Source organism: Bos mutus, chromosome 16 (genome assembly GCF_027580195.1).
Source record: "Bos mutus isolate GX-2022 chromosome 16, NWIPB_WYAK_1.1, whole genome shotgun sequence".
Taxonomy (NCBI): Eukaryota; Metazoa; Chordata; class Mammalia; order Artiodactyla; family Bovidae; genus Bos; species Bos mutus.
Genome location: NC_091632.1, coordinates 57800487 through 57817693, shown reverse-complemented (window position 1 = coordinate 57817693; position 17207 = coordinate 57800487). Strand labels below are relative to the sequence as shown.

General features: G+C 36.8%; 1 protein-coding gene across 1 annotated transcript in view; it reads left to right on the top strand.

Annotated features, from left to right (window-relative positions):
• The window catches only part of DNAH14 (dynein axonemal heavy chain 14), a 354570-nt gene that overhangs the window by 213394 nt on the left and 123969 nt on the right, over positions 1 to 17207 (top strand). Inside the window, exons 44-48 of the mRNA XM_070384410.1 lie at positions 7236 to 7394; positions 8956 to 9091; positions 10634 to 10695; positions 11864 to 12048; positions 13875 to 14003. Coding sequence (XP_070240511.1) covers positions 7236 to 7394; positions 8956 to 9091; positions 10634 to 10695; positions 11864 to 12048; positions 13875 to 14003 — 671 coding nt within the window. The remainder of the gene's footprint in view (positions 1 to 7235; positions 7395 to 8955; positions 9092 to 10633; positions 10696 to 11863; positions 12049 to 13874; positions 14004 to 17207) is intronic.

The window sequence follows — 17207 nt, the reverse complement described above, 5'->3', positions numbered from 1 at the left end:
TTTGAATATTGCTTTCTGAGAAAGTTTAAATGTATTAGTATTTGATTGAGACCGTTGTACATTTTTAAATTTTAGTTAACTAAAAATCTTGCTAGTGGAAGTGCTCAATATTTTAATTAGCATGATTATTGAAAGGAAAAAAGGTAAAGGACCTCTTCTGAAACAAGTAAAACATATATGTAGCAACTCGATTGTAAAGGAACTTGCTAATTAAAAATAAATAATCATAGTTGGACAAATATGCATATGTGCTAAATCATTTTTATTCTCAATTTTCTTCTATGTATAGAAGAAAAAGATAACAGAAAATTGTTGTACTTCGAGAGTTTAGTTGAAATTGAGGCAGGAGCTTAATATGGACTAATATGCTTCATGTAGATTTCTTGCAAATATAAAAAATTCAATGAATGCAAATTGAATTTAATTACTTTGAGATGAGGTTTCTCTCATAGAGAGTTTCAAAATTTAGTTATAAGAGTTTTTGAGAGAAAACAACTAGAAATCTCAGAAACATGAAGCATCCAGAAAATTCTAAATCTAAATTAATTTCATTGGAAATAGCAAGGTTCTAGTGTACAATATTTACCACAGTATTACAGTTATTTGAAACCCCAAATTGTGTATCATATGGTAATGCTAATATTGGTCATTTTTATCCTTAGTTTTCAGCATGAAAAAAAATGAACTATCAATGCACATAACTCAGTGTCTTAGTGTACCATTCCACCCTTACAGGAAACTATAGAGGTGTTTTCTCCAAATCTAAGACATTGCTTCCTCTGGCCCCAACTTACACTAATTGTAAGCAAGGGTTTAGAAGAAACTCAAACTCTCCAAGCTTTCAAACCCAAACTCATAACAGTAATCTTAGTACCACTGTATCACTTTTGATTCACCACTATATAATGCAAATCAGAAGTCCTGGTGTCAGACCAGGCTACTCTGGTCTGTGGGAAGATAACAAGTTCCAGGGTCAGGAGCACTGTAAACCCATATGCAATTAGATCCAATCTGTTGAATGAAGAGCAGCTTGATTTGGTTCTTGCAGAGAGGTCACTGCAGATCTTGGTGGCAAGGAGCGCACTCCAAGTACATGAAGATAATGGACAGAAGTTCCAAGACTTCTCTCTTCAGAGAAACTTTGCCACCTCCCTTTTTAAACTCCTAATTTTGCTCTGGAAGGACCGATGTTGAAGCTGGAGACCCAATACTTTGGCCACCTAATGCAAAGAGCCTACTCATTGGAAAAGACCTTGATGCTGGGAAAGATTGAAGGCAAAAGGAAAAGGGGGCAGCGGAGGATGAGATTATTAGATAGCATCACCAACTCAGTGGACATGAATCTGAACAAATTCTAGGAGATAGTGAAGGAAAGGGGAGCCTGGCATGCTGTAGTCCATGAGGTTGCAAAGACTCGGACATAACATAGCACCTGAATAACAACAATAACAACAAATATATATACATGAAAGTATAGGTACAATTATTTATTAAAATATGATATCAGATCAGATCAGTCGCTCAGTCGTGTCTGACTCTTTGCGACCCCATGAATCGCAGCACGCCAGGCCTCCCTGTCCATCACCAACTCCCAGAGTTCACCCAGACTCACGTCCATTGAGTCAGTGATGCCATCCAGCCATCTCATCCTCTGTTGTCCCCTTCTCCTCTTGCTCCCAATCCCTGCCAGCATCAGAGTCTTTTCCAATGAGTCAACTCTTTGCATTAGTTGGCCAAAGTACTGGAGTTTCAGCTTCAGCATCATTCCCTCCAAAGAAATTCCAGGGCTGATCTCCTTCAGAATGGACTGGTTGGATTTCCTTGCAGTCCGGACTCTCAAGAGTCTTCTCCAACACCACAATTCAAAAGCATCAATTCTTCGGCACTCAGCCTTCTTCACAGTCCAACTCTCATATCTATACATGACCACAGGAAAAACCATAGCCTTGACTAGACGAACCTTTGTTGGCAAAGTAATGTCTCTGCTTTTGAATATGCTATCTAGGTTTATTATGTATAAATTAAATCATATCATGCATCAATTTTAATCTAAAATAAAAGACTTTAACATCATTAATTCATAACATTTAAGGATATCGATATCATTTTTCCCATGGTAACCCATAGTATAAAAGATTGTTTGAGCATCACACTTCAAAAATTACCTTTTATGATTAAAGTTTTTTTTCCCGAAAGCATTTTTTGTTTGAAAAGAGTACCCCTAATCTGTAGTCTTTTCATACTGATTATGATGTTCTCGAGGCAAGAATGCTGGAGTGGTTTACCATTCCTTCAAGACCTTCTAGAACTAACACCAAAAATAGATATCCTTTTCATCATAGGGGATTGGAATGCAAAAATAGGAAGTCAAGAGATACCTGGAGTAACAGGCAAGTTTGGCCTTAGAGTTCAAAATGAAGCAGGGCGAAGGCTAACAGAGTTTTGTGAAGAGAACACACTGGTCATAGCAAACACTTTTCAACAATGTGAGAGACGACAACAATCATACTGATTATATTCTTTGCAGCTGAAGATAGAGGAGCTCTATACGGTCAGCAAAAATAAGACCTGGAGCTGACTGTGGCTCAGATTATGAACTCCTCATTCCATATTCAGGCTTAAATTGAAGAAAGTAGGGGAAACCACTAAGTCATTCATATATGACCTAAATCAAATCTCTTACATTTATACAGTGGAGGAGATGAATAGATTCAAGGGATTAGATTAGGTAGACAGAGTGCCTGAAGACCTATGAACAGAGGTTCATAACATTGCACAGGAGGTGGTGATCAACGCCATCCTAAAAAGAAATTCAAGAAAGCAAAGTGTTTGTCTGAGGAGGCCTTACAATAGCAGAGGAAAGAAGAGAAGCAAAAAGCAAAGGAAAAAGAAAAAGTGCACCTAGCTGAGTGCAGAGTTCCAGAGAATAGCAAGGAGAGACAGGAAGGCCTTCTTATGTGAACAATGCAAAGAAATAAAGGAAAACAATAGAACGGGAATGATATAATGGGAAAGAATAGAGATCTCTTCAAGAAAGTTAGAGATACCAAGGGAACATTTCATGCAAGGATGGGCACAAGAAAGGACAGAAACATCAAGGACCTCACAGAAGCAGAAGAGATTGTGAAGAAGTGGCAAGAATATACAGAAAAACTATACCAAAAAAAGGTCTTAATGATCCAGTGTGGTCACTCACCTAGAGCCAAACATCCTGGAGTATGAAGTCAAGTGGGCCTTAGGAAGCATTACTACACACAAAGCTAGTGGAGGTGACAGAATTCCAGCTAAGCTATTTAAAATCCTAAAAGATGATGCTGTTAAAGTGTTGCACTCAACATGTCAGCAAATTTTGGAAATTCAGCAATGGCCACAAGACTGGAAAAGGTCAGTTTTCATTCCAGTCCCAAAGAAGGGCAATGCCAAAGAATGTTCAAACCCGTACTACTGCACTAATTTCACATGCTAGCAAGATAATTCTCAAGTACTTCAATCCAGGCCTCAGTAGCGCGTGAACTAAGAACTTTCAGCTGTACAAGCTGGATTTTAAAAAGGCAGAGGAACAAGAGATCAAATTGCCAACATTTGTGGGATCTCAGCGAAAGCAAACGAATTCCAGAAAAACATGTACTTCTGCTTCATTGACTATGCTAAAGCCTTTGACTGTGTGGATCACAACGAACTGTGGAAATTTTTGAAAGAGATGGGAATCTCTTACCACCAGACCACCTTACCTGCCTCCTGAGAAATCTGTATTCAGGTCAAGAAGCAACAATTAGAACTGGACGTGGAGCAACTGATTGGTTCCAAATTGGGAAAGGAGTACATCAAGGCTGTATATTGTCACTCTGCTTATTTAACTTATATGCAGAGTACATCGTGCAAAATACCAGGCTGGATGAATCACAAGTTGGAATCAACATTGCCAGGAGAAATATGAACAATCTCAGATATGCAGATGATGCCATTCTAATGGCAGAAAGTGAAGGAGGAACTAAAGAGTCTCTTGATGAGGGTGAAAGAGGAGAGTGAAAAAGCTGGCTTAAAACTCAACATTCAAAAAACTAAGATCATGGCTTCCAGTCTCACCACTTCATGGCAAATAAAAGGGGAAAAATTGGAAACAGTGACAGATTTTATTTTCTTGGGCTCCCAAATCACTGCAGATGGTGATTGCAGCCATGAAATTAAAAGTCGCTTACTCCTTGAAAGCTATGACAAACCAAGTGAGCATATTAAAAAGCAGAGACATCACTTTGCCAACAAAGGACCATATAGTCAAAGCTATGGTTTTTCCAGTAATCATGTATGGATGTGAGAGTTAGACCATAAAGAAGGCTGGGCACAAGAATTGATGCTTTTGAACTGTGGTGCTTAAGAAGACTCTTGAGAGTCCCTTGCACAACAAGGAGATCAAACCAGTCAATACTAAAGGAAATCAACCCTGAATATTCATTGGACAGACTGTTGCTGAAGCTCCAATACTTGATGCAAAGTATCAAGGCCACCTGATGCAAAGAACCAACTCATTGGAAAAGACTCTGATGCTGAGAAAGATTGAAGGCCAGGAAGAGACGGGGGCAACAGAGGATGAGATGGTTGGATGGCATCATTAATACAATGGACATGAGTTTGAGCAAACTCCAGGAGATAGTGAAGGACAGGGAAGCCTGTTGTGCTGCAGTCCCAAGGGTTGCAAACAGTCGGACATGACTTAGCAACTGCAACAACAAATCTGTGGTCACCGAGGATGTATTCTGAAGCTCAACATTCATTAATATTCAATAAATACTTACTCACTTTTATTAATAAAACAATTTCCAGTGAATCCTGAGTGGGGATATAGGAAAACATATTATGTTTCCTTCTTCAATAACAAGATGGAATAATAGGACTTTGATGGTGGTAAAGTTAATTAGTAATATTAGACAATTTGGGACTGTTATGCTAAGTTGATCCTACTTTTCTTTCCATATTCCTCTTACGTTAATACCCTGTGTGTGGCGTAAACTGCTTCTTGTCAATCATCTCCATGCTTTCCTGTCTCTCTGTGAATAAAGTATTCATGTGGTCAATTGGTTTTCCAATTAAACCTTCCTTGTAGCTAAATGTGGCCATGTAACCCAGTTCTAGACAATGAAATGTGAACAGAAGTGGACAATGGCACAAGGAGAGGGTGGGATGAATTGAGAAAATAGCCTTGAAACATGTACATTATCATCTGTAAAAGGGAGCTCAGCCCAGTGCTCTGTGACGACCTAGAAGGGTGAGATGGGGGGAAGTGGGAGAGAGGTTCAAGAGGGAGGGAATATATATATATACTTATGGCTGATTTGTGTCATTCTACAGCAGAAATCAAGACAACATTGTGAAGCAATTATCCTCCAATTTAAAAAAGAAAAGAATGTATTAATATTAGTGTTTTCTGAGTTGCAAATTCTGGCTTCTGAGTTGCAAATATGGTGGCAGGACCTAAAATAACCATCTGGGACCTAGATATGGGAAGTGCATGTTAACAATGGCAGAAAAAGACGAAAGAAGCAAAGTGTGGGTTCCTGATACTGTGTGCTTACATATAAGCCCTGGACTGTTTTGTAAGAGAAGAATAAAATTCCACCTTTGAAACACCATTGTTATATTTGTATCCTTACTAGAGCAGACAGAACTTGTATCATAATTAATATAGATTTTCCTATAAATAAGGCAGTAACTTGAAAAAAATCGTGATACCTGACGCTAACTTAAAAATCAGTTGTTGGCAGCAAAGACTCAGTGTAGAAGTATTGCTTGAATGCTCATGACCCCTGTTATGCCATGGCTAACCACTTGGCAAAACTGCTATCTGTTATATCTTGGAAGCAAATCATGTGCTTACCAAACCTGTTGTTCAGTCATTAAGTCGTGTATTACAAAAGGCTAATTTTTTAAATATGTAAGTAGCTTCTACAGTTCAAAATAAAAGGCCAGTTGCCCATTTTCTATGAAAAAAATGGATAAAGAATATAAATAAATAGTTCATAGAAAAACAAATGACTCTGAGATATAGTTGACTCATAATAAAAGAAATGCAAAATAAACTAGAATTAGATTTACATTTTTTTTCTCCTATAATGTTGATGAGGATCAAAAAGTTTGATACTTTTGGCAAAGGGCCATGGCCTCAAAGACTTTCAAACATCAGAGGACAATTTGTCAATATCTATTGAAATTATAAATCATATGTAAGTTTATAGTGACCCAGCAACTCTACTTATAAGAAATTATTTGGACATATGTCCAAAAATGACATAAACTTAGCTTTATTTGTAATAGCAAAAGATTGGAAACGCCATAAATATCTATCACTGGAGCACTGATGAATATTTTATTATACATTCATTAAATGCAATGCTAATCAGAAAAAAGTCTTTAAGGTTATAAAAGGATCTCTAAAATTACACTACACTTTTTAAAAATTGCAGAACAGTCTCCATATATTGGGAATTAGGTAACTAGGACATAGGTATGAGAAAGAGACTATGTATGCATACCTTTGCATACCATAGTTTTGAATTGTGTACCATGTGACTGTATTAATTTTTAATTTAAAAAGGAGTAAAATGAAAGATGAGGAAGTGAGGCTATGTAGTATTTAACCCTTTTGAGAGTTTTGGCTGTGTAATAGGAGGCTATGGGATCAAGAGAGATTTGGTTTCCTTTGGGGCATGAAATTGGCCATATTCACCTGATTTTTACTAAGAAGAATATCAATTTCATATGGTTCAATCACTAAAAAGATTGGCAATACCAGCACATATATGTTTATACAGTGGAAAATTCCAATAGAAAGGAGAGACTGATAGTGATGAGGGGGAAGGATTACCAAAGAAGTGATGTTCTTAAAAAAAAGGATTGCAGGAGTCTTTGGCAGGAAAGTTACTTTCATTTTTACTGGAGGGAAAGTAGAGGAGACACTTATGTTGCATATGAGGGCATTTGAGTATGTTTGGTGGTAGAAAAATCAGAGTTTGTATGTGGCGGACTTAGAAATGTGTGTTGTGAGTTCACCAGCCTAAAGTATGAATGAAAGGGAAATTTTCTGAGCAGAGGTGCCCAGGCACTTGGAAAAATAGTGGCTTATATGTATATATTTAAATTGGTTAATAATATACAGACTCTTCCAGAAAGTATTTAGTATCTAAAAGATGAAATTAACATTTATTTATAGGTCATTTAAAACTTTAAAAAAATTTTAACAGGAACTTCAATACTAGCCGATCCTCAAGGATCCAGTGAAAACCTCTTGAAGATAACAGAATGTGGAGAAAGCGTTAATTATATTGCTACCAGAGACACAACATGCCTTTCTTTTCTTGTAAGCCTTCTTTTAAAGAACTCCTGCCCAGTACTTCTCACAGGTATTAAAAATATTTAAATATAATTTCAGAGTTACGAAGAGCTTAATTGTTATGTAGTCCAAACATTTTATTTTACAAGTGGGAAAAAATATGCCCTGAAAAGATTTAGTATCTCTTTCAATATACATTCTTACTAACAGTGTATGAATGCCCATTTCCCCAGGTTTGCCAATTTTTTCTGTTTAGTCTCTAAATTGTGTTTGACTCTTTGTGACCACATATACTGTAGTCTGCCAGGCTCCTCTGTCCATGGATTTCCCAGTCAAGAATATTGGAATGGGTTGCCATTTCCTTCTCCAGGGGATCTTCCCTACCCAGGGATTGAACGCACATCTCTTGCATTGCAGGTGGATTCTTCATTGCTGAGCCACCAGGGAAACCCTGTTTGCCAATACAGAACACTATAAATCTTTTTCCTCTTTTCATTACCTTCAAGGCAAATTCCAGAAGTAGAACTATTGGATTAATATAAGTATGACCTACATAACCTCTGGGCTAAAGTCCTTAGAGGGCCATTGGCATCATTGATTGATTTACTTCAGTTTATACACATAACTCGGAGAAGGTACTGGCACCCCACTCCAGTACTCTTGCCTGGAAAATCCCATGGATGGAGGAGCCTGGTAGGCTGAAGTCCATGGGGTCGCTAAGAGTCAGGCAGGACTGAGCAACTTCACTTTCACTTTTCACTTTCATGCAATGGAGAAGGAAATGGCAACCCACTCCAGTATTCTTGCCTGGAGAATCCCAGGGATGGGGGAGCCTGGTAGGCTGCTGTCTATGGGGTCCCACAGAGTCGACATGACTGTAGCGACTTAGCAGCAGCAGCAGCAGCAGCACACACATAACTACATGCAAGTCAAAAATAAAAAGAAACTGCCTGATTAAAAAAAAAAAAAACATGTACACATAATTCCTCAACCCATTGTTAAAATATTTCAACCCTTTACCGTTATCAAAGGAGAAATTCAAATACAGATTCTACTCTTTCTTAACATTTATTTCAACCCATTCAGTTATCTTTTCTAAGTTGTATTGCCTTTCACCAAAGGCAGTAGTATCACTTTCCCAGTTCTGTATTCAAAGTATTCAGGCAAAATGAAGCTGGAACTCTCAGATAATCCATACCTTGCCTTCAGTTTGGTCAAAGGAAATTCTTAGTTTTACTTAATATTTGGTAAATTATAGGATCATAATTTTCTGTTCTGTTGCAGTAAGTCACTAGTCATCAGATTTGTCTCCCAGATTGGGTTGGCAAAAAATTTCAGGGGAAAATAATTTCATGTAGTAGTTCTGCTGTGCTGCAAGCAAAAAGACATTAGATAAAAGATAATGATTAACTCCTAATCTTTTCTTTTTTAAAAGATGCAAATCATATGATTTTGAGAGGTTTACATACTACCTTTTTCTACCCATTCTTAACCACATTTATTAAATGGAAGAGCAAAAATACAGTTTTCATGCAATTCTCAAATATTACATGTTATTGTTTCATTTTAATATGTTATAATCTACTCATTTTCTTGTATATAAATCTAACCTAACATATTTTTTCCCTTAGGAGACTTTGGAGTTGGAAAAACTGCTGCCATTAATCAAATGCTTGAAAAGTTAGAGGGCTCGGGAGCATTTGATGTGAAATATGGATCAGTTTTAGGAGAAGTCCTATTATATAATGAAATTAAAAAATCAAGGTTGTATGCATTAAACTCTAAATTTGATTTGTCCGGTAAAAACATAGTTTGCCGTAATGTATAAATGTACCATAGTTTAAAGAAGCAAACCTGTTATGTGAAAATGCAGAATTATTCAAAAGAGAAGTGAGAAGAAAATCTCTGCTTTTCCGGAGTATTAACAACTAGATTAATATCTTTAAGTGAAAATTTCTTAATTTTATTTTAAATAAAAAACTAAATTTAAGATCTCAGTTTGTTCTATATAACAAAGTACAATTACAAGCTATTTTCCTTCCTGGAAAATTACAACTAAAACATACAAATACGATGTAGCATATATCTGGGGTTTTAGTTTTTGTTTTTTGCATTAAAAATAAATTTCCTTCTTATCAAATATAAAAAGTATTCTTTACGAAGAAATTTGTCATTCTGTATGTCTCTTCCTGAGGGAAAAAAAGGAATGAAAAAGAAATCTAAATTGTGCAAATAAAGATTGTAAGTGTTTTAAGTTGATTCTGATTCTGTTAAAATATTAGAGAAGCCCAACATTGTTTGAATTGAATAAAAAACTGTAATTGTGGAGAGATTCATATTGGACCTTTCCTCTAATCATGAGTCTTATATGTCCAACGACCTGTGTCACATGTATACTTGGATATCTCCTGAACATCTCTACATTAACATAGCCAAAGTATAACTCTTGGTTTCTCTTCCAAATCAATTCTTCCTCCAGTGTGTCTCGCTGAAATAAATGAGACCCAGTTATTCAAGCCTGAAACCTACAGATCATCTTTGAATTCCCCCTTTTTGCCTCGCCTGCCCATCCCCAATAACCTGTCTCATTCCTCCCAAGCCCTGTGTCCCCATTTTCCTCTGCTGCATGCCCAGTCTTCTATTAGTCAGATCTGTGCTGTCTTCAAAATACATCTGAATTCCTCTGCTTTTTATTCAATGTCACTTTTAGTCCACCATCATCTACTTCTCACACTGATGATTTTGGAATATTAATAGTATCCTTCTACACCTAAATAAGGGCTTAAAAAAGCAGAGAAATAATTTTTGAAGCATTTAATACAATAAGAACCTTTCCTTATCTGAATTATGATAAAAAATAATGGAGTCTGAAAAAATTGATTTTACTGTATGTTCAGTATTTAAACTGAAGTGACCGTAAAGAAAGATAACATAAAAAAAAAGAAACCCCTGAAGACAAAACCAAAATAAAGGTGAATGGGCCTTTTGTTGAGTGAGCCATAAGGCAAAATGCATTTTATAAAGGGACAAGAGAGTTAATAGCTTACCATCCGTAGAAAATATCCTATAGCCTGGAATTTTAAGAATTTGTTCAGTTTGTAAGCCCATGTTTTGTTAAATTCGAATATCAATTCTAATGGTAACTAATTTTATCTTTCAAAGTGTGAACAGGAAAAAGTGTATAGTTGTTTCCTAGTAGGCAATAAGAGTAAAATCAGCCAAACCCTGATACTTCCGTTATATTTTGTTCAATTGGCTACTATGGTAAATAAGCTAATTTTGAATCCTTAAAACATTTTATTCCAATAGCTTCAAACAGAATATCAGCATCTTGCTTTCTGAAACTCATAAGACAGCAACTGGAGGTCTAGGTATGTATTACAGTAGTTTTAAAACCTTCCTATCTCAATCATATGCATGTCATTTCATACTGTCAAATATCTCAGAATAAAATTTTCAATTGTTAGTTTAAAATTTAAAATCTGAGAAACATCCTCTATCATCTCAAACTCTTCTGCCCTACTCGAAAGCTAGAAAGAATGCTTATGGTAGAGGGGTACTAAAACTTCTTACCAGAAAACTGGTATCCTGGCTCATTAGTGGAAGCAGACTAAGTCTAGAAGTAACTGAAAGCAGTATCTGTCTATCCTGCTCTTTAATGCTTTTAGAAATACTGCAGTAGAAAATTGTGATTCTATAGCAGTTCTCAAATCGAGCTTCAGGAGCCTCAGCCTTAAAAATCTGATTTAGTAGTGTGGGGAGCAACAGCTCTGTTCTGAAGAGGAAAAGATGCGTGGTCCAGAGATAGATATAGAATGGGAAAGGGAGTCTGGCCCCCAAATTCCTGTCAGAGAGTTGTTTGGTTTTGTTTTTACCAAAATAATCATCCAGCCCAAATAATCCTTCTAGATGAAGCTCATTCAAGGAATATGTCCTAGTTTCAGTGCCTACATGCTGCTTTTAGCGTTTCGTGTGTAATTTTGTTATAAATATAGTATGTTGCAAACCTAAATATTTTAAAAGCAGAGAAAGTTATATGTGTGCATTGTGCATAAATAAAAAGAGGGTTCTATGAGTTTTCATGGATTTCCCAGGTGGCTCAGTAGTAAAGAATCTGCCTGCCAATGTAGGAGACGCAGGCTCGATCCCTGGGGCAGGAAGATTCCTTAGAGTAGGAAATGGCAACTTACTCCAGTATTCTTGCCTGAGAAATCCCATGGACAAAGGAACCTGGCAGGCTACAGTCCATGGGGCTGCAAAGGGTCGAACACACTGAGCGACTGAGCACACATGAGTTTCCTACTGTTCCATTTGACTATGGCTGCAAAGAAACACTCTTCGCCACACAAAAGTAAGGAAACACTTGGAAACATTTTATAGTTGGTATTCCTTCTCTCACTGAAATGTCCTCAGAGTAATTTCTTGAAAATGACAATAGTAGAGTAAAATTATGTGATTTTTATATTTTTAATAACTTAGTAAAGCTCAACTATTCTGAAAGTATTCTAACTTGACCTTTTTCTATATGTGGCATCATAGATAAGATTACTAAAAAGGCAGACGTTAAAACTGATGAAAGTTCATTTAAAAATAGCAATAAAGGAATTATAGTCTCTGCAATAAATTTTAACATCAATACGTCTGCTGCCAAAACTAAGGAGATGATTCTTAAGAAGCTAGTAAGAAGAACTAAAGATTCTCTTGGAGCACCAAAAAACAATAGGGTAAAACATCTCCCATACCTGTTGACTAATATGCTTATACTACTCAAGTGATAGTGACTAATTTTAATTAATACTAATATATGGGAAAGATAAGTGTTAACTACACTCCTGAACATTACTAGGAAATTCACTTTATAATGGAAACTTTGGTTTCCAGATCAATATAACTCCCTTTACAACATGAAGAATTGTACTGATTCAGAATTATTAAGGCCCAAAGAAACTACTGGAATCTGAATTAAATGTGAGTAGATAAGGCCAGAAAATGAGTTAGATGTCAGTGACCTTTTACTGTATATGTCAGCACATTTTTTTCCAAAAGAAAGGGAGAGAACTTTGTGATATCCACAGCACCAAGGAGCGGTACTAAGAGAATAGCTTTGTAATAACCTGGACAATTCCTACTTTCTTGAAGTGGTACTGGGCGTTCCTTATTTTTATCTTCAGTCTGCTTAGTGCATTACTAACTGTCCACTTGTTGAAACAAACTCTCTGTCACAACTGAAATTTACAATCAGTGATTCCAGTCATTTCCTAAAATAAGCTGAAGGTCAAGATTCAGGATTGTTTAGTAAGAAAATCACATGGAGGCCCTTAAGAACCCCTGAGTTTAACCCTGTGCCCATCAATTTAGAGAGCTTTCAAGGGTTTGAATCAGATTTCCCTTCCTTAATTTTAACTGAAGATTTAAATAAACTTTATGAGTCTTTACTTAATTGGGTATGTCTTAAGGATTTTGAAAAGAATAATAATTGGTCAACCTAATCACAGAAATGAAAATTTCACGTAGGTGAAATTTTGGTCAAATTGGTTTACTTATAATTACCCAGTTTGTGATAGAAAAACAGAGTATCTTACCCAAAAAAGATGATATGATAGTTACAAATTATGTAATTAGATAATTCAAAATAAATGGCTGTCTGTATTTTTTAAATCTTTACTTGTTTTACAAAAATAAATGCAATCTAAAGGGCTAATTCATGAAGAGATAATTAATACAATCAGCACACTTTAAATGCATGATAGTTTCAAAGGTAGAAAGTAACACAGGTTTAAAAACTGTAAATGTACCTGACTTTTCTGCTGGTTGCCCCTGACCACAGCATTTGCAGCAGAATTTCAAAAGTCTAGTTCCAGATAACAATTTTATTCCTAAATCAGGACACATGTTAAATAAATAATGAAATACCTGAAACAGTGCATTGCCAATAGCAGGCATGCAATAGGTAAATGCTGCATGAATAATATCCACGTTCCTGTGTAATAGCCTTGATAAGATTACTTTGTCCACCATCAAATACATTTCTAACTATAATTAGATGTAATTATTGGAAGTCTATAGAGAAAGAGTCGAAGAAGGCGATGGCACCCCACTCCAGTACTCTTGCCTGGAAAATCCCATGGATGGAGGAGCCTGGTAGGCTGCAGTCCATGGGGTCGCAAGAGTCGGACACGACTGAGCGACTTCACTTTGGCTTTTCACTTTCATGCATTGGAGAAGGAAATAGCAACCCACTCCAGTATTCTTGTCTGGAGAATCCCAGGGACGGGGGAGCCTGGTGGGCTGCCGTCTATGGAATCGCACAGAGTCAGACACGACTGAAGCAACTTAACAGCAACAGTAGAAAATGAGTAGTTTCCACTATTTTGAGAGATTACTGTTTTCTAAAATCATATCTTCAAAATAGAATTTGGTCATCTGCTTTTTAATAGAAAACTACACATATAATTTTCTTCTTAGTATATTCTTAGCATAGCATATTTAATATTCCTAATTCATACATCGAGTTTAATATATGTTTTTAAAACCTTTTGTCTTCTTTAAGATTGTAATTTTTATTGATGATCTGAATATGCCAGAATCAGATATGTATGGAGCACAGCCACCCCTGGAGTTAATCAGACAATTATTAGATATGGGAGGAATTTATGATACTGAAAAAATTACATGGAAGGTACAGTTTATACTAAGGTTTTCTTTATGTTAAATGTTGTTACGTAACAAGTTAAATATTTCTAACAATGTTGAGTGAGTTAAGCAAGATATTTAGAAAATCTAGTCAGATGGACATAAAGTCAAGATCTTAATTTAACAATTGTAATTACATCTTGCAATTCAGCACAAGTCTATGGGTTCACAGAAATTCTACTTTTAGTAGGATTAAGTCTTAATAAAAATTGCAAGTGTGTCCTATAGTTGTGGTTTCTGAGTCAAAAAAATGCTCACTATTGTTAAACACATTAATAGTTATTCAAATTTTTCAGTGCCTCAGCAACTATTACATATAAGAAAAGCTAGTGAAAATGTGGCTTAAGAAATACATTCTTAATCTCTATGTAAGACTATTTCACATCTTTATTTTCAAGAACATAGAGGATTTTCAGACCTTACATACAAGGTCAAAAAAATTCCAAAGAGATATTTTTATGTAATTATTTTTGGTTCATTGAACTCAATCAGAAGGGTTTAATATTTTAAAAAGTAAATGTACTTTTCTCCTTATTTGGGTCTTTCTCTGGAAACACTGGTTTCTAGAACCAACCTTATCATTTCAACTTCCTGGGCCTTGTTTCCTCATCAGTAAAATTAGATGGTTGTTTCATGTCTCAGATAAACTTGGTCCTAGGATCCTGGCTGACATACACTTGCTGGTGAGTGACATCAACTCAGATACCACTCAAACTGTCTAAATCAACCATCAACCCAAGGCAGAGAGAAGAATGGAGATGCAGCCCCCAGGAAGAATCCAGGAGACTGGGATAAAAAGAAGGCAAGAAATGGGTGTGAAATGCACAACCTAAAGAATTTTCTTGAAGTGACATAAAAATAATGAGGTAGCCTCTTAATGGTATTTCTAAGGCCTTGGGCATGAACATATGCAGGAAAAACAAACCTGAAAATGCCCCACCATGCATAAACTGTATTATTTCGTTATGCTTCCAGCTTTACAGTGCCATGTTGTAATATGTCAAAATACTACGTAAGCAGTCAAACTTCTTCTCACCCAGTTAATCCTATCTTCTCTACGGACACATTCACCAGGCTTTTCTCCTCATTTCTCACTTATTACCAGAATCCTTTTCACTAGCCTCAGTAACATATTCTTTATTTTCTAATGACTGGTTTTTAAGAGGAAAAAAAAGGGGGGGAGCTATTTCCAGATGACATTTAGAAGGCCTCCTAGAAGTAACATGTCTTGGAATTATATTTAGAATGGGTTAGTTCTTATATGCAGAGTACATCATGCAAAATGCTGGGCTGTATTCTGGCATTACAGTTTCACAAGCTGGAATCAAGATTGCCTGGAGAAATATAAACAACCTCAGATACGCAGATGATACCACTCTAATGGCAGAAAGTGAAGAGGCACTGAAGAGCCTCTTGATGGTGGTGAAAGAAGAGAGTGAAAAATCTGACTTAAAATTCCACATTCAAAAAGTTAGATCATGGCAGCTGGTCCCATTACTTCATGGCAGAGACTGGGAAAAAGTGGAAGCAGTGACAGATTTTACTTTCTTGAACTCCAAAATCACTGCAGATGGTGACTGAAGCCGTGAAATTTAAAGGCACTTGCTCCTTGGAAGAAAAGCTATGACAAACCTAGACAGTGTATTAAAAAGAGGAGACATCACTTTGCTGACAAGAGTCTGTATAGTCAAAGCTATAGTTTTTCCAGTAGTCATGTATGTACGTGAAAGTTGGACTATAAAGAAGGCTGAGCTCCGAAGAAATGACGCTTTCCAATTGTGGTGTTGGAGAAGACTCTTAAGAGTCCCTTGGCCTTTTCCAGTAATCAGCCTGAGGTGACCCCTAAAAATGATGAGCTATTCACTTGACCCAGAAAACCCCACAAAATCATGCAAATCAAGAGGTTCAAATCTTCATGTTCACTTTAAGAACACTCGTGAAACTGCCCAGGCCATAAAGGGTATGCATATCCGAAAAGCCACCAAGTATCTGAAGGATGTCACTTTAAAGAAGCAATGTGTGCCATTCCACCGTTACAACGGTGGAGTTGGTAGGTGTGCACAGGCCAAACAGTGGGGCTGGATGCAGGGTCGGTGGCCCAGAAAGAGTGCTGAATTTTTACTACGCATGCTCAAAAATGCAGAGAGTAATGCTGAACTTAAGGGCTTAGATGTAGATTCTCTGGTCATTGAGCACATCCAAGTGAACAAAGCCCCCAAGATGCGGCGCAGGACTTACAGAGCTCATGGTCGGATCAACCCCTACGAGCTCTCCCTGCCACATTGAGATGATCCTTACTGAAAAAGAACAGATTGTTCCTAAACCAGAAGAGGAGGTTGCACAGAAGAAAAAGATATCCCAGAAGAAACTGAAGAAACAAAAACTTATGGCCTGGGAATAAATGCCGCAAAAAATAAATGCAAATAAAAGTAAAAAAAAAAAAAAGAGTCCCTTGGACAGCAAGGAGATCAAACCAGTCAATACTAAAGGGAATTGGTCCTGAATATTCATTGGTAGGAGTGTTGCTAAAGCTCCAATACTTCGGCCACCTGATGTGAAGAGCCATCTCATTGGGAAACACCTTGATGCTGGGAAACACTGAGGGCAATAGGAGAAAGGGACGACAGAGGATGAGATGGTTGGATGGCATCATCGATTCAATGGACATGAGTTTGAGCAAGCTCCGGGATATAGTGAAGGACAGGAAAGCCTGGTGTGCTGCAGTCCTTGGGGTTTTAGAGCATCAGACACCACTTAACAACTGAACAACAGCAACAACTTCTAAGAAGACAGACTAATACTGTCATTGATAAGGACAAAGTAAAGTGATAAGGTGATTAATAGTTAATCCTGCTAAGGGATCATAAGTATTAATAAAGGAGAAAGTATGGGAGACCCTTGGAAGTTAATGATCATTCAAGAAAGCAGGTTTGCTTAACCACAAAGCCATGTAACAGAAGTGTGAGACATGCCCCAAAACAAAACAATAAGTTGTTGATTGCGAAGACATGTTTCTCTGTGCACACTAATAACAAAAATATAAAGACAAGGTGACATTATACCAAAACCTCATATGATTTACCATTTTTAGCATAGACCACCTTTCTGCTGATTTGAATAGTACAATGACAGTCCCATTTTCACCATGTAAGGACAAGAAAACTCCCATACCTGATGTGGAGGAGGAACT